At 51.3% G+C, this 23,319-nt stretch overlaps 1 protein-coding gene across 2 annotated transcripts; it reads right to left on the minus strand.

Annotated features, from left to right (window-relative positions):
* Nucleotides 1-970: 970 nt before the first annotated feature.
* Ssuh2 (ssu-2 homolog) lies at nt 971-22,203 on the minus strand. 2 transcript variants are annotated; one of them, XM_041643876.1, is made up of 12 exons: nt 22,103-22,203; nt 18,213-18,311; nt 17,604-17,685; nt 15,374-15,503; nt 14,086-14,146; nt 13,002-13,126; nt 11,613-11,675; nt 9,973-10,058; nt 8,400-8,492; nt 7,612-7,717; nt 6,790-6,900; nt 971-1,902 (listed from the first exon to the last, which is right to left on the minus strand). In XM_041643876.1, the coding sequence occupies exons 1-12, from the start codon at nt 22,161-22,163 to the stop codon at nt 1,756-1,758; spliced, it is 1,164 nt and encodes a 387-aa protein (XP_041499810.1). In that variant the 5' UTR covers nt 22,164-22,203; the 3' UTR covers nt 971-1,755. The 2 variants fall into 2 exon arrangements, with proteins under 2 accessions (XP_041499810.1, XP_041499801.1); XM_041643867.1 differs by having other exon boundaries at nt 15,374-15,506.
* Nucleotides 22,204-23,319: the final 1,116 nt, after the last annotated feature.

Below are 23,319 nucleotides of genomic sequence, written 5' to 3' on the forward strand. Positions count from 1 at the left end.
CTCCCATCGCCTTGACTACCCAGCCCAGTTCCTGCTTGGCTCCACAGTCCCAATCCTGAAAGAGCTGGAGTCGCTTTACCTAGCCCACTGTTAACAGTGCTGCTCTCATCAGCGCTACCAGGATGCCCATCCAGACCTCGCAAAGGATGACTCGCCCGGTCCAGGAAATAATCAAATAGCCAAACAGGCATGGGGAAATCCAGGGCTCGAACGGTAGCAGAGATGGCACAAACACTCTGCATCCCTGTCTCCCCCATCGCCCTCCCAGGGGCCTGTCCTTGAAGGGTAGGGACACATGATGCAGGTAAGACTGACTTCAAGTGGGCGTTCCAGACGGCCCATAGGGAAACAGGTGTAGAGGCCAGTGTTTCTGCTAAGCACCTGTTCTAACTCAAGACAGGTATCACAAAATGACAATCCTCTGGTTCCTCACAGTCAGGATCATGGTGGCCTTCCGGATCCAGGAACACCTCTCCAAAGCTGAGCCAGCATTTGGGTCTACAGGGAGCTCCCTCTGCCTGCCCAGCTCCAACAGTAGGATCCAGTTCACATCTTCTGATTCCAAACCACATCTTCTCAAAAAGAAAACATGCCGTGAAACCCATCCCGTGAGCTCGCCACGGGGGTCAGCAGCTAGACCCCACCCTTCCAACACAGGTGTGTTTTGGTTTGGTTTTCTGAACTTTGGAGAGAGACCTCTTATTTTTCAATTGAGCACACATACTGGTGACCTTTCAAGTCCTCTGCAACAAAATGCCTGACAAACACAACCTAAGGAAGGAAGAGTTTATTGTATTTTTTCTTCACAGTTCAACGGGTGCAGTCTGTCACGGTGAAGAAGGTGCGGCAGTAGGAGCATGAGGCAGCTGGTTACATTATGTCTGTGCTCCAGAAGTAGATAGAAGGAGATGAACGCTGGTGCTCAGCTCACTTTCCCCTTCTTAATTCAGTCCAAGACCCCAGCCCATGAAATGGAGCTATTCACCGCTAAAGACGGGTGACATCGTCACCTCAATTTGTCTAATCTAGAAACTCTCTCATGGATACACCCAAAGGTTTGGCTGCTGGGTGATTCTAGATTCTGGCAAGTTCACAGTCAACATCAATCAGCCATCACGGTACCCATGAACGACAGTCACCATAGAGCTTCCATGTTGTGAGGAAACCCAGACTGGATAGCCTGGTGGGCAGCTCCAGATGGAAGTGGCCTTCGGATGACTAGGGCGCCCATCTTTGAACCGCCACAGCCTTCTAACCTCAAAGGGAAGCCTCAGACCTGGCATTGGTACAACGGAACTATTTCAGCAGTGGCTAAAGCAGTGTTTCCAGCCCAGAGGACAGAAAGCAAAAGTGCTGGGCAGAAGTCAACCTGTAATTACATTTCAACACTTCTATACCGTTGGGCATGCTCCAAGGCTCATAGCAGAATCCAGACTAAAATAGGGATCACCAATACAAGACCCCACATACAACTGGGGTATTAGATTGGGGGGAGGCGGAGCCCCCACCATTTATGTTACTTCTCTTCATTATTCTACAGGAAGTTGCTTAGGAAAATTCTTATAAGTTAAACATGGGCCCCACCAGCCGAGCCCCATCAGGGGTGGAGTCTGGACAGATGATTAACCAATTGTTCAGAAAGACTTCTGGAGTTTGCAAGGGGTTGTCCAACATCCACCAACACAACTAAACTTCAAGAGCACCGCTGTCCCCTTGGCAGATGTAACCGGTGGACTCTGGGGACAGCTCTGTCCATCAGAGGATCGTGCATCCACAGCAGTATCGCTTGGGGTAGTCAGCCACGTATACCTGGTGGTCGGTGCCATAGATGTAGTAGACAGAAGTCTTTCCTTGGTACCAGTAGTGAACTTCTGTGATGGGGATCAGCTCGATGGTCTGGCGCTGAGGAAACAAACGGCCAAACACAGAGTCACACCCTAGTCTCTCATTTGTTTACGAGGCAGCATCAGCTTCCCCAGGCTTGTGGGGTAACGTGCTGGGTGCACAGGATGTCCGGAGCTGACCATCTGGATTCATCTCCCGCTGCACTCCTACGCTAGTCCTATCTCTGACACTGTGATAAATATCCAGACCAAAAGCAACTCAGGGGAGAATGGGTTTACTTGGGCCCCTAACTCCACGTTACTGTCCATCTCATCTCAGAGGGGAGCTGATGCAGGAACTTGAAATAGCTAAGGAATGTATCCCTTTTCCTGTTTGTCATCCGTCTCCACACTCACACAGCTCAGGACTCAAACCTACGGAATGACGCTGCCCACAGTGGATGGGTCTTCTCATCTCAATAAACACAATCCAAGACAATCCCCCACAGGACAACCTGATCTAAACAAAATCTCACTGGGAGAGACTCTTCCCAGGTGATCCTAGACGTGTCCAGTTCACAGCTAACTGCCCATCACTGTTCCTTCCCACAGTCTACGTCCTGGGAAAACCGACTTATCTTCAGTTACTGTCTGATATTAGAAGTGAGGCATGGGTATCCCCAGGGGACCTCAAGAAAGCCCCAAGACATTTCCAGAAGCATAAATGTCTCCATGAGCTACTGGATGAGGGTGAAGAACAAAGTTGTTTTCAATATTTTCATATCCAAAACAGCAGAGAAATGTCTCGAGTGGCTTATTGATTTTGATTTTGGTTTTAAGATAAAATGTCAGAGAAATGCCAGCATTTGGTGGATTCTGTGAGGCTTATCTAGCCAGATGTCCCTCTGCCACCACCACAGTTGTGTGTCAGCATAGCCTCAGAGGAGTCTTTCTCAAATGCTCTCCTTTTGGCAGATAGGAAAACAAAAGGCTCATGTGACTTTGGGTCCTGAACATCAAACACTGCAAACCTGGGCCCCTCACCTTAGCAGTCCCCTTGTCAAGCTCATATCTCCTCCCAGCATCCACCTCTTTCTAAACAGCGCCCCACCCCGCACCCAGAAGAGGGAGCAGAACTCTCTATCTTCCACAGAGTCAGCCTCAGAACCTCAACTCCAGCCCCTTCTCTGAGTAGTTAGTTCAAAACCTTCAGCTCTGCTGAAGAAGGAAGTGGGGCTCCTGGGGTGGAAAGAGGGGGCCCCTGTCACTTTTAGTTCCTGGTACTATTGGGCTGTTGGCAAGGGCAACCCATAGCTGGTATACAGTTGTGGCTTCTCCAGATGTTAAAGTAGCATGTCCCTGGGGCATTTCTGTGGTCTGCCCTGTGCCTTTGGCTCATGCTGCTTCCACAACCCACTCTCAGGCATAGAATTCCAAACACAAGAAAATGGTATGACAGCTAGGGGCCAAACCTTCCTCACTCCCTAGAAGCCCTTCCCATCAGAAACCATCAGATGGTTGCTCAGCTTTCTCTTCTAACTGTCCTTGAGTCCCCAAGGAATACTGGGGCAGAGCAGAGCCCTGGAGAAGGACCTAGGAGCATAGGACACTGCCCAGGAACAGGGTTAGAAACTTCTGTGACCCTTCCTGTGTGGTGCTGAGCTCCATTTCTCAGACCTTGACTTTCTTATATGTGGAATGAGGTCAAAAGTCTTTCAAAGTTGGGGTGCCAAATGAAATCAGAAAACTAACTCATATTCATCAGCCTAAAGCAATGGCACAAATGATCATTTTGGAAATCAAAGGCAGAAGCCGAAACACTCCCACCAAAATTGATATGCAAAGCCTTGTAAATAAGGACTAACAGACACACGAAATTAGGAGCCAAGGCTGCTGCTCAGAGGCCTGGGCAGAAGATCAGGAACACTTTGGCTTCTAGACCCTTCTACAAGAAGCAGCAGCATCCCCGCCTCTATCCACTGTGTGCTCAGAAGATCTGGATTTAAGCCCACAAACTACCCAAGCCCTCAGCCCTTCAGAAGACGGTCCTCTTGTAATTGACTGCTTGTGTGTTTGCTTCTTGGCTGTACTCCACGATGGGGAGGATTCTAGCTATCCACTTGCAGCTGCTGGAACTGTGCTCACTGTGGTGGCTGCCACCTCCTCATGACTAGATTCCACTCCCCCATCGTCTCTAACAAGAATAAAACACTGTCACGGATCACTGACTCTGGCTCAATCGGGATCAAATCAGGACCAAAGGCCAGTTAGAAAAGAGGATCCCAGATGTGACCTCACCCATTCTGTCCCCGTAAAAATAAAAATACTTTTTTTAATGTGCACATCTCTTGCCTTGCTCTTTCCAGCTCCAGGATTTTCCACGGTGGATTATGTTGCTTGAGGTTAGCTTGTCATGGGAGGAAGGCTTTAGAGGCCGCACCAGTCACTCATATACCGTATCATTTAGTTCAGCATGTTGTGAAAGGACTCACATTGGCCACTCTGTGAGTATAATGGTCCCCACAGTGACCAGTGCTTGCAAGGTGCTCGAGTCATGTTGTCCCTCGAGCCCAAAGTATTCCAAAAGCCTCCTGCCATGCCCAAGGTGATGTCCCATCTGGGACTCCTTTACTCAAGCCAGACTGTCACAACAGGAGTAGAGCTATGTTGGCCAGACACTCATGTCCCTCCCTGGCAGACTATTGACACAGTGGATCCCAAGGAGTCACACAGCGGGTCAGGCACCATGCAGAAGAGGTGGGTTAGTGATGGGTGGGGTCACGCCTTGACCAGGACCTAAGGCCTGTCGGGGTTCCAAAGACAGACCTGGAGGTAGAAAGTCATTAGATTTCTCTAGGCATGCCTCTTCCCAGGGTGCTGCAGCTAGTAAATCTTTTTCTGCTTTTACCAATCCCTCATCTCGTTAGTTCACATATGGGGAACAGGTGGCCAAGCCCAGACTGTGGTTTACTCAGGTAACCACCATGGTACTCCACCCAATGCCAAAGCCCCGGGAGACCAGTGGGGGATCCGTCCCTGCCCAGTCCCATTTCCTGACAGCCTGCTGCTGCACCCACCCCAGATCTGACCACCGATCCCCATAGCCCAGTTCTCTGCAGAGAACTCTGAGGGCTATCGAGCCTACCTTCCATGGCCAGGGAAGATGATGCCAAGAAGGCAGCAGCCCAGCCTCCTGGCATTGGGGCATGACTGAAGGTCGGAGCCACTCTGGGCTCAGACTGAGGCTGCCTTGTAACTGACATGGCTTCCCTCTTAGCTCTTCCCCTATCCTTCAAGCTCCCTTTCCTCAGTAAATGACACTCATATATGCATTTCTTGGGGCTGCTCTGCAGAGCCCAAACTGAGATAAGAACCAACCCCATGACTTTTCAGACACGGAGGGTCAGTGGACGGGGGTTTAGGTCAAACCTCCGGAGAGTGCCAGAACTGAGAAACAGGTGCCAACTGGGTGTGTCCTGCAGTGTCTGGGTTACTGACAAGGTCCCAAGTCTCCCACCCCAGATCCCCAAAAGCCTATACTAACTTCCGGAATATCTAACAAAAGAACTGCTCCTCTTAAGAAATTCCTTCCAGTCTCTGGGCTTGCATTTATAAGAATAACCCAGGGGATCAGATTGGACCAGGGGACACCACAGAGACTATTGGCTCAGATTCTTGTTATGATGTTGAAAAGCTGGAAGGTTCCATGTAAATGCCTGGATGCTAGACAGTCTGAGAGCTCCCTGCTACGTGCAGACACAGAGCTGAGTAGAGACTGAATCTTCAGAGGGCCACCCAGGTGACCACCTGGCCCTGGGAGACAATAGAGTTTGCAGTGCCTGAAGCTCACTTTAGTCCCCTTCCAGATCCCAGGTGGTCTCAGTTCATTTTAAAGCATGCATGTTTGCTTTCTCTCTCCTTCCTTCCAGCGGGAGAGATTGCAGAGAACAGGAAGTGGGGCTGGGTCTCATTGGGAAAGATAGAAACGAAAGCAGGTTGTGCCACAGGGTAGCACCCGGAAACCTTTAGCCCACAGCAGCAGTCAGAGAAGAAACCAGCCAAGAAGACATATGAAGAGGCTGCCTCAGGAAGCCCCAACTGAACCAGAATGCCCCAGCTGCCTCAGGATGCCCCAGCTGCCCCAGGATGCCCCAGCTGCCCCAGGAAGCCCCAACTGAACCAGAATGCCCCAGCTACCTAAGGATGCCCCAGCTGCCCCAGGATGCCCCAGCTGCCCAGGATCACATGAGGATGCAGGAGACCCAGAATCTAAGCCCTGCCTGAAAGACCCAGGTTCCCCATCACCAATCTCAAGCACTGGGTGTTCTTTGAGATCAGTACTGGAAATCTTTTCTTTGAGACACAGACCCTCACTGAACCAGATAAGCTGGGCAGCTAACCTCATAGAGCAGCCTGGACCCCCGGGGAGAGTGTCACTACAGAGGATCTTTATGTGGAACCTTGGGATCTGAATTCAAGTCCTCATGCTTGAGCAACAAGCACTTGGCTCACTGAGCAATCTCTCCAGACCCAAAGAACTCTAGTCTATGGCTATACCGTGCTGCAGAGATGGTGATTCCACTGCCACCTAGTGGCCACCAGAGGAACTTCCCAAATGCACCAGTGCACCGGCCTGAGATCTGGGTACTGACTGGGTTTCTTCCTTCCCGCTCTCTGACTATGAGGGAGTTAGAATCACACTAGAACTCATTTCCTGTGAATGAATCCCCAGTCCTCTCTCCCAGTGACTGATGGTCCCTCCTGCCTTTTCAGTGTGATATGCTGGCCCCCAACTCCAGCACACTGCTTCAACCCTGAAGTTTCTTAGGCTGTGCATTTCCCTCCCTCTTGATCTCCCGCACCCTCACTCCTTCAGGTAAAGCCTCATCCCCCTCTCTTTTGTGTGACCAGAGAAGCAGCCCCAAGCCAAGCCCTCATCCTCAGTCCTCAGTTCTCCCTGCCTCACCTGCTGAAGGATGCGCGCACTCCGGGAGGCCAGAGCAGTATTGTGCTCCTCAATGCCCCTCTGGGAGGCCAGAGAGATATCCCGCAGGGGAAAGTCCACAATGGGGTACACCTGGGGAGAGACAAACAGAGCACCTCACTTTCTCTTTCAGAGCACCCCCACATGGGCTATGGAAGATCCCAGGGACAACTCCACTAGGCAGAAGAGTAGGCCCAGAGGGTGATGGGAGAAAGGCTCCGAGGCCACGCAGCAAGCTGAGGGAAACTCTTTAGACCTCATTAACCAGTTGATTGGCTCAGGGTGTCCAGGACAAAGGGGAGGGGTGCAGAGATTCTACACTCCCACCTGCAGCTCATGTTTTCCAAAAGACCCTTTCTGGGGTCCTACTGTGTGCTGAGCGAGATAAAGCCGGGATTAAAGCACATGGGTCATGTATCACACCAATATTGAAGCTTCCCACTGTGTGTCTCAGGGACACAAAATGAACTGCGCAGAACCCCAAGCAGCAGGTTAGCAGCTTTGTACAGCATTGACTTGAGATCGTCTCCCACGTGGAGACAAGCCCCGCCTCCCTTACAGCTCCTCCTTTAGCTCATAACACAGGCAACCTGGTGCCCTTTCCCACATCCTCTCAACATCCCACCGCCTGGGCAAGGGGCCGATGACCTCGTGGCCCTGACACCAGACTCCATTCACAGTCACCCAGGGCCTCATCTCTGTCTGGGAAGCTCTGTCCCCACCATACACATCGGCCCTAAAGCTCACAGAGGGTCAGATGCGCCAGCTAGTCTTCAGGATGCCAACTTCCTTGCACCTTCTTACCGTGGCATTCTCGTCCCTGAAGAGGTTTTCTCCTCTGGCTTTGGCAAGCAGCTCCCCGGGGCAGTGGAGGTGGTGTGGGGACACAAACTCAAACAGGCTGTTCTTCCTGGAGGAGGGAACGAAAGGGAATCGGCCCCACCTTCAAATCACTGATCATCACACCTAAGCGGGGTGGTAAATGGGGGCTGGAGCTAGTGCACAGCCTCTCTAAGCTCAGGGCTTGGTCTGCAAAAAATCAGTCCCCATGTACCTTTGGTTGCCTAGCATTTATCCGGGCCAGGGACAGAACATGGACTTCGTAATGGAGAACATCCATGGCTGACCTTGGGGATACATGCACACGGTTTTATCCCGGATATCAGCGTTCATGGGCCCCATGGCTGCTGCCCCAGCTGGTGATGATGACAATGTAAACTCAAAGCTAGAGCCAGGACCATAGCTCAGGGGGTGAAGGTGCTTGCTGCCAAGCCTGGCAAACTGAGTTCAATATCAGGATCTAATATGGTGGAAAGAGAAGCGACTCCTACAGGAGGGCCGCAGTACCCAAGTGCCTTCACATGTACGCACGCACTTCCACATCTGAGCATCCTCACACTCACACAAAGTAGTAGGAGTAAAAACTTGAAAAATGAGAATAAAAGTAAGCTCAGAGCCAAAGCCACCCTGCATTCTCTCCCGTCACCGCTGCTCCCTCCTGGACCAGGGAGAAGCCCCTAGGAGGAGGAGGTTCTCTGTATCCGCAACAACCCCCCCACCTCCTCCAGGCCTGGCCCCTGGGTGTCACTTACCACATGATGACCAGTTGGACAAAGTGCTCCAGCTTCCTCTCCCCCTTGCAGGTGGCACATGTCTTGTTCCCCCTCCCAGAGCAGGTGCTACACCTGTGGTCACAGATAACAGCATTCCTGTGTCTCCAGAGGCCCCTGCTCTTAACCCTCTCCAATAGAAGACAAATACCTGCCCACTGTCACCCTGATGTGGTAGTGTCATATATCAATCTGTTGATTTCATTGGTTAAGTAATAAAGAAACTGCTTGGCTGGCCCTCACAGGTTAAAACATAGGTAGGTGGAGTAAACAGAACAGAATGCTGGGAGAAAGAAACTGAGTCAAGGAGTCCCCATGATTCTCCCACTCCAGACAGATGCAGGTTAAGATCATTCCTGGTAAACCAGCTCATGGGCTACACAGATTATAAGAAATTGGCTAGTCCAGGTGCGAGAGTTAGCCGAGAAAAGGCTAGATATAATGGGCCAAGCGGTGTTTAAAAGAATACAGTTTCCGTGTAATTATTTCGGGTAAAGCTAGCCGTGGGGGGGGCCAGGTGCCGGGGATGCAGCCCGCCGCTCTTACTACTACATCACCCTCTCCCTCCTCTGACTGCTGAGCTAGAGTAGCCCCTTGGGAGTCTATCCTCTCCATGCCCAGGCCACTTGGTTCCGTGGCTTTTTGTTCCCACCCTCTGTGGCCAGCTTGTGGTCTCAGCCTGGCTGATTACCTCATTCCATCTGTCTGGCAACCAATACATGGACCCAAGTCAATACGAGGAGAACCACCTTAGAATGTTTTGGGAACTCTTCAGAAGAATGTCCCTTCCCAGTGGGCTACTTAACCTGGTCCTCACACCACTCCAGTTTGGTGACACTATTTAAGCACCTGGATCTAGCCAGACCTGATACCATGACACAAATATCTTCTTAGACTGTACTATAAATGTACTCTTTTGCCACAGCCAATTTTAACTGGGTTGCTGTACTTGAAAAATGAAATAAATGAATTTTCTAACCCAAAGACATTATTCACTAGTCACGGTAGAAGGTACAGTAAACCTTGGCCAGTGAGGCTCAGCCATTAACTAATCTAATTTTAAATATTTTCTCTCCTTGTAGTTTTCTGTTTCCCTTCCACAGTTTATACATATTGAGAGGACATGAGTTCCAAGACATCATAGCCCACTGTATGCAAAGCCCCAAGGGTAGAGATGGAATGTTCTGGGTTGCTTAGTTGGTCCACCGACTTGCTAAACAGCTCCTACAGCTAGGCCCTGCTCTGAGTTATATAAAGAATGCTTAGCCCAGAGCCTGGGCTCAGAGTTTAAACTGGCCCTTCCCGCTGGTGTTCCTTAGAGTGCCTCTCCACGCCCCATCTCCTCACGCGTGCATACTTTTGATGCATTTCCTGAAATGCCAGGCCCTGAAACAAGCTCACCCACACACGAAGTCCAAGAGCACCCAATAGCCACGGACTCTGGCGGTACAGTGATGAGAGGGTCAGTGACCCATGGCCTTTTCAGCTGCGCAGTGACTAGAAAGAAACCTAAGAACAGAGAGCCTCCCCCCACCTCCTGCAAACACACTCCTACCTGCGCCTGCCGGATCCCGAACACATATGGCATCTCCGGGGCTGCCTGGCCTTTCGCTTGGTACCACTGCAGGACGAACACCTCACCTGTGGACACGCCCAGACTCAGAAGAAGTCTCTCCCAGAAGCAGTGCCCAGGCCATCCTGGGACCAGCTTCCAACCCAGCCCTGTGACGCTGACCCACGTCTCTTCCTCCCCTGGGTTTGTGGTTTGTGGCTTGAGGATTGGTGACTATACACCATGCCGGGCACAGGGTTCCAAGACTTCATGTCCATAGATCCCTGCTTCTTCTCTCTGATTTGACCCTACTCCAAAGCCCCAAGACCTGCCTCCAACCAAGTGTCTGGAAGGACCCAAGAGTGCACAGGCTGAAGTCCAGGGTAATGGCAGGTCATTTTTAGGAAAGTACCAGGGGTGGACTCCTGACATTCAAAGCAAGAGAGGAGGAAAGGAGCCAGCCAGGAGGAAAGAACAGAAAGATCACAAGGAGGTGGGGCGGGGGGGGGGGGTGGAGGGGTGGATTGCAGAGGCCCCAGGAGGCAAATGGCAGGAGGACACAAGGAGAGGAAAGAAAAGCCAGGGGCAGCCCACTGGGACCCATCATGAGCAGGTGAGAGATGAGGGCCCAGCAGGCATCTGAATGGGGAGAGAGGCATGGTGGTACAGCAAGCGATCAATGTGTGTCTGACGAGCAGACTCAAAGAGTGAGCCTTGGCTTGAACTTCTAGCCTCCAGAGCCAGCGGTCTGGCCTCTGTAAACCCAGGATGTCTTAGTGTGCTGCAGCAGCCTGGGCAGATAACCCTAGCCCTTCTACCTCACCTCCCAAGCCTTGTGAACTTCACCTCTCTGCGTCTACTTCCCTGAACTCATGGCGGTCCTCCACAGAGGGCTCTGTCTCGAGTGACTGGCCTCACAGTCAAGCAACCATCCACCATCTTGGGGTGTTCAGTTGTACCCCCTTTGCAAAAGTTCATCCAAACTGAGATTGTTGACTGTTTCCACCCCCTCACAGAGGGTTGGGGAGGGTCACAAGAGTCTCACCTCAGTTCCTGTCACTCTCCACTGCCTGTTATATGCAATTCTGCCTCAAGGAAGCGCTAGAGTATCTAGGTCTGGGAAGGGGGACTCCATCTATGCTGACAGTTACCACCTGCTGACTAAGGCATTTCAGAGCCAGCATGCTGAGGGAGGCACATCCACACCCTTATAACCAACCCTCAGAACCCCAAAACACTCATTGGCTCTCCAGAATAAGCTCAGGTGGAATTGTGCCTGGGCCTGTGGTTGGGACCTTGGGAAAAGGGACAGATGTTGTTTTCATCGTTCCTTGGGAAGGCATTTTAGCATGGCCCTAGGACCCATTCTCTGACGGGGCCCAGCCCTATGCAGATCCTCAATGCCTGTGACGAGGAAGAGGAGAAATTCCTAAACTGCATCATCAAAGCATGAGTGAGGGTAGCCGGAGGCACCCATTCTGACTATCCCAGTCACAGATGGGAAACTGCAGACTTAGAAAGGGAAGATGACTCACTGAGGTGACACCTGGTGCAGGAAGCCTTTAGACCCTGCCCCGCCATCCCTAAGTCCACCCCAACACCCACACAGGATCACTTACTCTTAGGGCCCACCCATGACTCACCATGCCGGCCCCATGGCAGCCGCTGCACTTATAGCGGCCACGCCCGTGGCATTTGTGACATTCCTGAAAGGGAAGAGTGCTCCTTAGGTGGAGGTCCCTAAGCAGGACCAAACAGCCTGCTCTCACACTGAACATAAGCAGAAAGGGCCTGGAAAACTCAAAAGGCTCATGCATTCTGCTTGGGAGAAAGGAGGACAGGAAACCCTGGATGGCTTCGTTCTCCCAACCCTAGACTACCATGGGAAATATCAGGGGGAAAGACCCTTCCAGGTGGCTGGAGACACAAAGCAGTTTTGAATGCCAACCCAAGGTCTCAGGTCAGAACATCCCGGCCCATCTCAGGCTTCCCCGCTTGCTAAGATGCGGATGCTGTGAGCCCTCAGCTAGCTAATACTCTAGCTTCCTGTCAGACTAAACCACAAAGGCTGTCTTGCCTCAGTAACCCACTCACGTGGGCCTTGAGAACACATGAAAGGGACAACGCTTTTGTGAAAGGCAAGGAGTAAGCTGCTAGACTCTGTCGCTAAATGGAAATAGTTTCTGTGTTGTCCAGAAACGAGCGAAATGCTTTCGTGACCCACTTCAGCTCCTCTGTGTCTGGTTACTTTGAGGACTCAAGGAGTCAAATTACATTCTTAAATCAAGTGTTAATGAGAAAACAGCCAATTGTCAGATAAGAAGAGAATGGGGGTGTCAATCAAACACCAGGTTTCCACACTTCCTGCTAAGACAGATTTCTAGACAGCAGACATCAAAACTGTTCTCCTACTGACATCCAAGAAAAAGCTCAGTGAAGTGTGTGGGGGGGGGGATTGTACGCTTGTGTTTACACAGCTCATATGGAGACCAGAGGTCTTTTAAGTGTCTGCTTCGATTATTGCCCACCTTACTTTTTGAGACAAGGTCTCTCTCTGAGCCTCCAGCTCACCACTCTGGTCGGGCTGGATGGCCAGGGAACCTCAGGGGTCCTCCTGTCTCTACTTCCCAATGATGGGGTTACAAGTGCAAGCCCCCACACCCAGCTTTTTACCTATGTGCTAAGGATAAAAACTCAGGCCCTGTGCTTGCTCAGCAAGTCATTTACCCGCTGCATTTCAGAGTTGAGCTCGTGCCAATTTCATTGAGTCCTAAACTACTTACCTTACTCTCAAGCAAAAACCGAGCAAGGAAGCATGCATGCACACAGTTGCCCTAGGAATGTTGTCACTTGCTATATCCAGCTGGTGACGGCACTGTCCCCTCCCTAAGACACATGCTGTTCTTAAGTTGGGCTTTATTTTTACCACAGGCATGGCCTACGAGGCTGGCCTTGGGAGCAAGCCTGGTAAAGCACGGAGAAGGTGAGAAACAGACTTAGCGAGCAATACGGATGACCCAATCAGCTGTTACCTTGACCAGAGAGGAGTGAGGCACTTGGAACTTTCTGGTGTCTTCCTGAAACATCGGAGGCACCTGGACCTTCATGTCCCAGAGTCTGGGAGAGGCACCTCTCTGCGGTCCATCCACCGAGTGGTCTGACACAGAAGGGGTCATCGTGAGGACCGCAAAAGGCACCAAGCATAAACCTTTGTGTTTCCACCCAGCAGCATGACTCCCCCTCTTTGGTGTGCACATCATGAGCTCGGGCTGCAGAAGAGTGGGTACAGTGCCCCCCTGCTCTCCAAGGTTAAGCACTTTGGACCTGGGTTTGAATCCTGCTCCTCTACTTCCCAGCTGTGTAACCCTAGGAAAGTGATTTAACCTCTCTGGAATTTAATCATCTCATCTCTAGCATGGGGATGAATAATGGGCACCTAACACGTAGGATTACAGTGACAATTAAACTGAAGCTTGTGTAGAAGATGTCTGCACAGGATGGCAACACTGAAGGACCAATGAGCAGGAACCATCTCTACCGCAGCCTCTACCCTGTTCCCATCCTCCTCTTCCAGACAGCATGCTCTCACACTGAAAACACACATAAAGGGCCTGGAAAACTCAAAAGGTTCGTGCATTCTGCTTGGGAGAGAAGAGGAAAAAGAAATCCTGGAAGGCTTTCTAGAGAAGGTGACACCTGGTTGGGTTTTGAAGAATGGACTAGAGATGGACAGCAGAGAACAAAAGAGAGACACCTCTAGAGCACTGCAGAGTGCAAGGTGGGAGGGCACAGTTCGTGAGGAATTTGAGGGTCTAGAAATTTAGGGAGGTTAGGTGGATGTCCAAGCCCAATGCTGTCTTCACAGTCAAAAAATGCTAGGCTTTCCTTAGCCTCTTGCAAACTACTTCCCAGGCAGAATCACCTTCCAGGGTCAGAACTCGGGAGTCACTAAGATAAAAGGCATCCCACTGTTTTATACTAAGTGGGGAAACGGAGACCCCCACACACAAAGACAAACATCAGATTCAGCTTTAGTGACTGAACCAAGTCCTGAGATGGTCCCGCAGGCCCAGCCTTGTTCCTTCCAAGCAAACCAAGTCGAGACAGTTCACTCACTGGTGACGGGCTGAAATGTCCACTCGCTGCCCCGGGATTCGCTGAAGGTCTCCAGGCGATACTACAGATGAGAACACCAGTGCCTCGGTACAGACGAGAACACCGGTGCCTCGGTACAGGCGAGAACACCGGTGCCTCGGTACAGGCGAGAACACCGGTGCCTCGGTACAGGCGAGAACACCGGTGCCTCGGTACAGGTGAGAACACCGGTGCCTCGGTACAGGCGAGAACACCAGTGCATCACGAGCCGCGCCAGCCATTCCTGGTGATAGCACTCTGCTGCAAAAGGATGATGCTTCCACCCGCATGGGTTGCTGGGAACAAAAGTGTGACTACCACTGCCAGGACCCAGTGCAATCTCAGCTTCCCATGAAGTTCTACATAAGATCCATCTACAGGACAAATCCTGTACAGGGCAGTACTAGCCCATGGTCCAGGGAGGCCCCAGGTTCCCTGTTCTAAGCACTCCCTGACTCATGACAAGGTCCTTCTCCTTAATCCTTATGCACAAAGCTAGGGTGAGAAGGGACCTTGGGCCTCACCTGGGTGTCTCTCTCTCTCTCTCTCTCTCTCTCTCTCTCTCTCTCTCTCTCTCTCGTTGGAGAAAATAAAAGCTTTGAGAGGTCAGCTCTTTGCTTAGATCACAGGGCTGCAAGTTGGTCCCTTCTTTCTCCACATCCAGGACCTATCCACTCTCATGAGCTGACTTCCACTTAATTGTGTCTTCTTGGAGTAAAAGTTTGACACTAGCAAGTATGCCCTGAGATTCTGTTTCAGGGCCCCACGTGTGCAGGAGACCAAAGCACCATCTATGGTCTGAAGGTCAGAGGTGAGATTTCCCCAGTTCCAAGGCACTGGCATGACTTAGGAGACACAGAGTCTAGGCAGAGTCAAGGGAGTAGAAGGTCTCTTATCAGTCTGTGCCTCATGGAAGTGTGCAAGGAGGCCTAGGCTTCTGGTTGACAAACCTAACTTTGAACCCTAGATCTACCACATCTAACCATAGGTGTTTGGTCAAGCATCTCAGCCTCTCCTAATCCCTAGTACTGGCTCCGGACTCTGTGGACAACTCTGCATTATGATGGACAGTTCGCCAGGGCGGGAGGGGGGGGGTCTAACATGGTCTTATCTGCTTGTGCACGTGAACTTGTCCATCATGATGAGATTCCTATGTTCTGATTATTAGATACAAAATCGGGAAGTTGTGGAAGAGACTGTTTGCACGCACCCCCAGGACCAATGCCCCCATGGCTCAGTGTCCCCAGGCCCCCAGGTATGGCCTCCCTACCCTGCAGAGGGTTTGCTGTCGCAGCTCCTGGATGATGATGTTGCCAGCAGCCGCAGTGCTATAGCAACACTGAGAGTTCACGAAGCTGACCAGGGCCTCCCGGGCCACCTCCTCAGTCACCACAGGGACTCTGCTGGGAAGAAAACAAAGGAGCAGAGGTCTGGGAGGGGCCTGTGGGCTAGCCACAACTGGTCTCTTGGAGTGCAGGGGAACAACACTCAAGCCCGAAGAGCAAAGAATCCAAGGCCTGACTGTGCTAAGGAGTCAGTGCAGGAGATATCTAGCCAAGGGGACCACATGACAGGGTGCTTAGGGGAAGTAGGACATTCTTGAAGGCCTAAAACCCACATTAGCCCAAGTATGGGGCCTAGGAAAGAAGCTAAATTGTGAATTAAAAAAAAAAATCATGTCCTGAGAAAACCAACTTAAAGGGAGGAAAGATGATGAGAAAGGACTGACAGTTTCCATGGTCACAAATGAGTTAGGGCTGACAGTCTCCATGGTCACTTGGCTCCAAGCTTCTGAGCTCACAGTGAGGCAGAGAGCCATGGTGGGAGCCTGTGGGGGTGCACAGAAGCTGCCCTGGAGGACAAGAAGCAGAAAGAACAGGAAGGAGCCAGGGACCTGCTTCCTCCAATAAGATCCACCCTCAACAGTTTCCACCGCCTCCCAAAAGTCCATGCAGCTGTGCTCGCAAGGGGTGAAACCAGCGACAAGGCTGGTGCCCTCAGGATCCATCACTACTCAAAGGCCTTCAGTGAGGGGGAAAGCGGGAGATGAAGCCTCTGGCACAAGAGCCTCCAGGCTATCTCATCTTCAAACTGTAGGAGATGAAGTATCCGGCACAAGAGCCTCCAGGCTATCTCATCTTCAAACTGTAGGAGATGAAGCCTCCGGCACAAGAGCCTCCAGGCTATCTCATCACAAGAGCCTCCAGGCTATCTCATCACAAGAGCCTCCAGGCTATCTCATCACAAGAGCCTCCAGGCTATCTCATCACAAGAGCCTCCAGGCTATCTCATCACAAGAGCCTCCAGGCTATCTCATCGCAAGAGCCTCCAGGCTATCTCATCACAAGAGCCTCCAGGCTATCTCATCACAAGAGCCTCCAGGCTATCTCATCTTCAAACTGTAGGAGATGAATGGCCCAGCTCCTACAGGTGTGGGAAACTGAGGTCTAGAGATGATGCTACTTCCTCCTATGGAGGTAGAAACAGACTAAATGACCTCAGGGACCCGAATCTTTGTCAGAAGAGCTGTGAGCATGCACGATAACTAACTGAGGGCTGGTCCCCAGGCCACAGCCTGAGTGGGATGGAGTGAGTACTCTCCAGCCCCTTCTCTGGAAAAAGTTTCTCCCTGAGATCCAGGCACCTCCTTACTAATGTCTTTCCCCAAAATACCTCAGTAAGGAGCCTTCTGTTCTTTACCTCCCTCCTTCCCACATGCACAGTCTCCCCGATGCCTGGAAAACCATTTTCTCCCCATTCCTAAATCTCACCACTCCCAGCACAGCCAGGCCTGGCATAGGGTCCCAAGTGAGCAACAGAGCTAGCCACTCAGTGTCACATGGGCTCATGCTAGGACTGAGATGCAGATACAGAAGTGTATGCACACAGAGTGACAGGGACTCTGGAAGACTCCTTTAGGCAGGCCACATGCTGAGCCACAAGGTGCATTTGGGAGGGGGCCTCACCACATCCCTTTGGCACAGAGCTGGCTGGAACCCAGAGCTCTGTGACAAGTTTTCTCGAAACAAAAAGGGTGTACATCCCCCCTTCCCCGCCGCCGCCGCCAAGATAGAGATTGGGAGGGTGGGGTGGAGGACTTCAGCAACAGAGAACCAGAGTCAATATTTGAGCAGCATGAGACAGACAGGCATGGGTCTACTGAGCTCCGCAGTGGCAGGGCAAAGGCTGCCATAGACAATGTACACACATATGACTGTGGCTGGATTCCAGTATCACAGGACTCACAGAAAACAGCCTAGGGGCTGGGTTTGACCCAGAGGCCAGAGTTTGCAAAGCCCTGATACTGTCTGTGGTTTCCACTGCTGAAGAACCCAACACGCTGAAGATTCCCAGGCCATATCCCCAGGGAGATCTGGTTTAGTGAGTCTGGAATGGAGTGTACCACCAGAGGGTATTTCAATGGTGGAGGCAGGGTCAGAGCATTCCAAAGAGAGTTCCCATGGGGCAACAGGAGCATGTGGAAATGCACTGAGACTCACCTATGCTCCAGGACTGAGGACCAAGATGCAGGCTCCTGGGACCTTCCCAGGGACTCTAGGGATGGAAAGAAGACCTGTCCTCCTAGAGAAGAGGGAAGGAAGACATTACCTCAGCTTAGAAGAACACGTGTTGATGCAGTGAAAGAAAAGGCTGGCCTGGTGCTAGTTTAAGGTTAGCCTGGGCTACAGAGTGAGTTCTAAGGCCAGCTTGTGCTATTAAAGAGAAAGGAAGAGGAGGAGGAGGAGGAGGAGGAGGAGGAGGAGGAGGAGGAGGAGGAAAAGGAGGGGGGAGGAGGAGGGAGAGGAGGGGGAGGAGGTGGGGGGAGGAATGGGGGGGGAGGAGGAGGGGGAGAGAAGGAAGAGGAGGAAGAAAGGAGAGAAGTAGAAAGGGCTGGCTCCAGCAAACAGAATAGGAATTTTAAGACCAGCATCATTTGGGTAGCAGAAGGTTCAGCGTCACAGAACACTGCCTACTCTCTATCAAATCCCACTCCCCACACTTCTCAATACCCTAGGAGAAATGAGAGCTATCTCAGCACTGACCTATCTACTCCCCAACCAGCAAGAGCCCCTGAAAGAAGCTGTAGAAACCATGACACTCTGACTCACCGCGCCCTTGAAGAAGCCAGTCATAGCTGGGCAGTCCTTCCAGGAGCTCATCAGGGGGCGCCACAGGACTCTCAGCCTCAAAACTGAGGTCAGCCACACCTGCCATAAAGACACCAAGAGGACAGTGCCAAACTTTGTAGCAGCCAAGGAGATGGGCAAAATCTGCAGCGAATTCAGGGGAAGCTGAAAACCGAGGGTGGGTACACACAAAACACCTCATTCTTTGGGGAAGGTGCCTCTTCCAAACCCTGGATTGGGCTGAGGGTGTGACTTAGTGATAGAGAGTTTCCCCACCACACACAAGTCTGATCCCCACTGTAGGACAAACATCAGAGAACCCTCTAGATTGTTACTTGTACCAAAATTAAATTGTATGGCCCATTCCTTCTAGGCTAATATAAATGGTGAGCAGAATGCTAACCAGGTCTCGTGGTGTGGGAAGTCCTTCTGTATATGTGTTGCTTTTATTGGTTAATGAATAAAGAAGATGCTTTCAGCCAGTGGTTTGACAGAATATAGCCAGAATATAGAGAGAGAGTAGGAGGAGTCAAGGGGAAGTCATGGAGCTGCCAGAGGAGAAAGGTGCAAGCTGCCAGCTAGAACCTTGCCAGTAGGCCACGAGCCTCATGGTAAAATATGAAATAATAATAATGGGTTAACCAAAGATATAAAAGCTAGCTAGCAATATGCTTAAGTGATTGGCCAAGCAGCGGTTTAAATAATATAGTTTCTGTGTGATTATTTCGGAAGTTTGGGTGACTGGGAAACAAACAAGCAGCCTCCGACTACAGTATCGCTCTCTAGGAGAGCAGCCAGGTTCTCCTGGAAGGGAGGGCTTAGGGTCGCTGAAGATTGCAACATGTGGCTGGGGACAGTGACGGGAGAAAAAGAGAATGTCATAAAGACTGATACTCCTCCCTGACACCCTCCAAGTTAGCAAGGCTCTTCTCTATTAGTGAGACAAGCTACCTGTATCTCTAATCCTTCTTTTCAAGGCAGAAAACATGCAGGGGTGGGTTTGTAGCTAGAGGGCGTGCGCTCCTCAGTGGGAAGAGGGGTGGCAGTGATGCGAAGTGGCAGGGTCCCAAGCTTTTCAAAAGGTTTTGCTTTGGATGAGTTCACTGCTTAGCTGCCAGAGTCAGCCACTGTCTTCTGTAAAGAGGTAGGAGAGAGGTGTTTGGACTCCATAGGCTTAACAATCCCAGTCTCGCTTACTGGGCATCACTGCTGGCATAAAAGCAGCCCACACCTTGGCAGATAAGTGTAGCTTTTGTGGGGAGTGAAGTGGGCATCCGGGTTGGCTGCTAAGCTGTATCTTGCCGCCTTCCTTGGACCCTCACAAGCCAGTTGATGGAAATAGTCACCTGTAGGGAAGGGCCCTCAGAGGGTCAGGAAGGTGGAGGCTGGAATGGGGGTTTTTCTGAGCCAGGATTCACATGTGGCCATCCATTGTCATTCCCAAGAGCTCAGTAAACATTAAAGTCAGTACTGAGTATATGCCAGTCCTGAGTCAAAGGGATCAAGGGCCATCATGGCTGTGTGTGGCTACGGTCCTGGGCTCTCCAGCATGCCATGCCTTCCCAGGTGTCACACAGATCGAAACTGACGCCCACATAATGGGACCGTGTGTGACAGCCTCCAGCCCTGAGCCTGGCATATAAAAGCCACTCTCTCCCTGGGCTGATCTTGATGTGTGTTCCTTTAAACTAGAAAACAACAAGGAAAATGTCAAGTGTAGCGAGAAAGGCCACTTCTGTCTCCTGGGATGGCCCTGGCTATCAGGCAACCTTGGGTCAACTAGGGCACCAATCTCCGACCCTTGAAGGGAAGACAGAGAAAGGCCATGTGGTTGCAGTGACCTCCTAGAGACCAAATAAAAGGGACAGGATGATGGGAAGAATGGAAGGTGGGTAACTCAAGCCCCATCCATTACCCTGGAGTGACCCTGACCTCTGGGGCTGTCCCGGTACCTCATTTCTAAGTTTATACCCCCATTCCACCCAAACAAGAAAGGACTCCAGGCTGACCCCCAGAAGGGCACATTTCCTGTACCACGGGAGGAGCACAGCAGAATTATGGCAGTCACCTACATTGTGCCACACTGTCCCCAGGCCATTGGGGTGAGTTTGGGGGCACCTGTCTGGCTGAGCACCTCACCCTGTTGCACATGGCACTGTCTAAGCTCACACGGAAGTGGCCTCCCCACGCCGCGACTGCTGCATGTTCCCACTCGTGCAACAGAAAATGAGGCCCAGAGGTTCAACCTGAGGCCACCAGTCCACACAGGCAGAGCAGAAAGTAGTGCTCATAGCTCAAGCCCTGCCTCCTTGTCCCCAGGGCCTCGGCATCTGTCTCCAAGTCCCCAAGTAATCTGCTACCAAGATTTGCCTTGCAAAGACAGATGGGGAGGTGGAGTCTGCTTGCCAGTCACAAACTAATTTTCTTTTGCATGAAAAGAATGGTTCTTGTAGAGGAAAACAAAGTTAAGAGAGAAGCCCTCTCATCTTTTCTCTTTCCCAATGTTATTCTCTCTGCCTCAGAACCTTCTCTGTCTTAACGGGATCCCAGTGGTATCCTCTCCAGAGCACCGGGATCTCAATGCAGGCCTGCCCATCACATCACATGCCACTTCTCATCCCCTTCCATGCATGGGTGCTCCTCTAGAATACTGAGAAGAAGAGGCATTCAGTAGGCACATACGAGTGTTAGGTGTGCAAAGCACCCCATGTGTGCATGAGTGTGTGACTGTATCGTCGCTTAAGCTTTAAAGAGACATTCAGACCTCTCTTCCTCCAGTTCTCCTAACACCTCCCCCCTCCCCCGCCCCTAGGTCCCTTGGCTCTCTGTTTCAAACCATACAGCCTTGAAAAATGAAGTCCAAAAATTCGAGTGGGCTGAGCTGAGTCACCCAGCAATCTGGAGGCAGAGCTTGGATCTGAATCCAGACCCGACTTGCTAGCCTAAACAGCGGGAAGGGACATGCCATCTGTAAACTCCAAGTCTGCTAAAGAGCCACAGCTTAAAGAAAAAAGATGTCACTGGGTATGAGAAGACTTTCAGTCCCAGGGTCCATGGAGATATGCTTGGCTCACAGACTTCTCTAGGATTCCCAGAAAAGTGGCAAGCCCCTCGTTGCCTACCTAGAAAGTAATTCAATGACACTGTACCCATACCCCATGGTCCCCACACTCAGATCTCCTGGTCCATTTTCCTTTTACACATGGAGAAATGGAGGCTTGGAGACGTTAGGTGTCTTGGCCCAAGACCACACAGTCAATCTAACTCAGAGCCAGGATTTGAACCATATCCCCCAATTCTCCACCTGCTGCTGCACGACCACCTCTGCATTGCCTGTACCAAGTCAGGAAGCAAACGTTCTTTCATGTAAACATAGTCTATTTCCTCTGAAACCTGTTTCCTTTCTTGGGTTTTAAGCGGCCCTTCTGTCCCATTGTATTTCTATCCTGCTAACGACAGACTGGGGTGACCAGGACTGTGACAGGCAAGAGGGTGTGTGTAAAGATTTGGGCAGTGACGTTGTACATTAGCTGCGTCTAGGAATGAGACAGAAAAATCCTGAGGGTCAGGCTTCTGTTTGGCTGGATTAGGGGGAGAGGGAGGGTCACTATCACCTGGAGAAAAGGGAGACAAACATGGACAGGGCATATAATAGGAAGGGAGATGCCCTTGAGGTAACTGTGGCATTCTGCCCATTGCTCTAAAGGATATAATAGAGGGGCTATTGGCTGCCACCATCTGTCTTTCCCGAGCAAAGAAAAAGGAAGGAAGAGATATCAAGACAGATGCTAAAGGAAGGCAAGTGATGTGGAGCCAGATCTCGTCCAGTGCTGGCTGCAGAGGTGACCCATTTCCCCCTAGGTTCTACTCACTGTCATCCTCATTCGGATCCCGGTCCATGGTCAAAGTGTCCAGCCAAGTGAGAGTCTGCATTCCTCAGGGCTGAGGTTCCAATCTGAGGGACTACCCTCGGCCCCTCCCAACCCATTGTTACCATTCTACACACGGCAGAGGCAAAGCTGCCACGCATCCGTCAGAGCAGAGCCCCGCCCTATGTCCTAGCTCCTTGAGTGTCCCACAAGAACCTTTAATTTGTCAAGCTAGAGACCTGGGTCCCTGCTGCACTCTGTGAGGGGAGCTTACATCCTGCCATTGTTCCCAGCTAGGATTCGAACCCTCTTCTGCCTGACACAAACCCAAGTAGGCCACTCCATGCACTGGTCAGGGGCAGGCTTTTACATCCCAGAAAAGCACAGGGAGCTGGCTGACAACCACAGGAGACTGCCCCTCATCAGAGAGATCACATAGGTGCCCTGGCTGGAATCTCTGAAGTCTGGGCAGCAGTCTCTTGTGTCCTCGAAAGCTTGGAGCAGGAGAACACACAGCACATCACAGTCAAAGCCAGGTTCCCACCTAGGGTGTGTGGGTCATCCTGATACCACTCTACCTACCTATGGGGTTGTTTGGGGAGGTGTTCTGGGGCTAGAAGCCAGGGCCGCAGGCATTTGAGGCAAAGCCTAGCACTGAACTGAGCCCCAGGTCTGTCTGAGTTGTATACGTCTGTGTAAGTTTGTGGGTTGGTGGGTGAGTGGGTGATTGTATGTATGTATGTATGTATGTATGTATGTATGTATGTGCATATATACACAAATGTGGTGAAGGCTAAGGACCATCTCTGGCGGACAGCCTCAGACACTGTCCACTTTTTGTTTGAGACAGTCTGTCATCGGCCTAGAATGTCACCATGCAGGCTAGGCTGGCTGGCCAGGGATGCTCTCTCTGCCTCCCATTTCACCATCACTAGAGTTACAAGCTCACACCACGACATCTGGGGATTGAACTCATCTTCATTTTTACACAGAAGTGCTTTACTGACTACGCCATCTCTCTAGCGCCATCTGTAGACTTGGAAAGGTCTTTACAAGCCTTTGACAGTGAGTTCCAAAAATTCTTCATCCCTCACCCTTGGAAGGCCATTCCTCCTCCAGATGAGTCTAAATATTGACCACCAAAGTTGGTCTCCCACTGATAAATGTAGACGACTTGAAAGTTGGTCCCATTCTCCCCTGTGGCCTTGGCAAGGCTTCCT

Source organism: Microtus oregoni, unplaced genomic scaffold (genome assembly GCF_018167655.1).
Source record: "Microtus oregoni isolate MIOR12 unplaced genomic scaffold, Mior012 000002F_ref0000024, whole genome shotgun sequence".
NCBI lineage: Eukaryota > Metazoa > Chordata > Mammalia > Rodentia > Cricetidae > Microtus > Microtus oregoni.

Excerpts from the sequence above, each read along its gene's own strand:
- Ssuh2 (XM_041643867.1), bottom strand. The coding sequence starts at position 22,163 with ATGCAGACTCTCACTTGGCTGGACACTTTGACCATGGACCGGGATCCG. Across the intron at positions 17,686-18,212 it reads CTGGCTTCTTCAAGGGCGCG|GAGGACAGGTCTTCTTTCCA; the intron begins GTGAGTCAGAGT and ends CCTCTTCTCTAG. Across the intron at positions 8,493-9,972 it reads TCGGGATCCGGCAGGCGCAG|GTGTAGCACCTGCTCTGGGA; the intron begins GTAGGAGTGTGT and ends CTGTGACCACAG.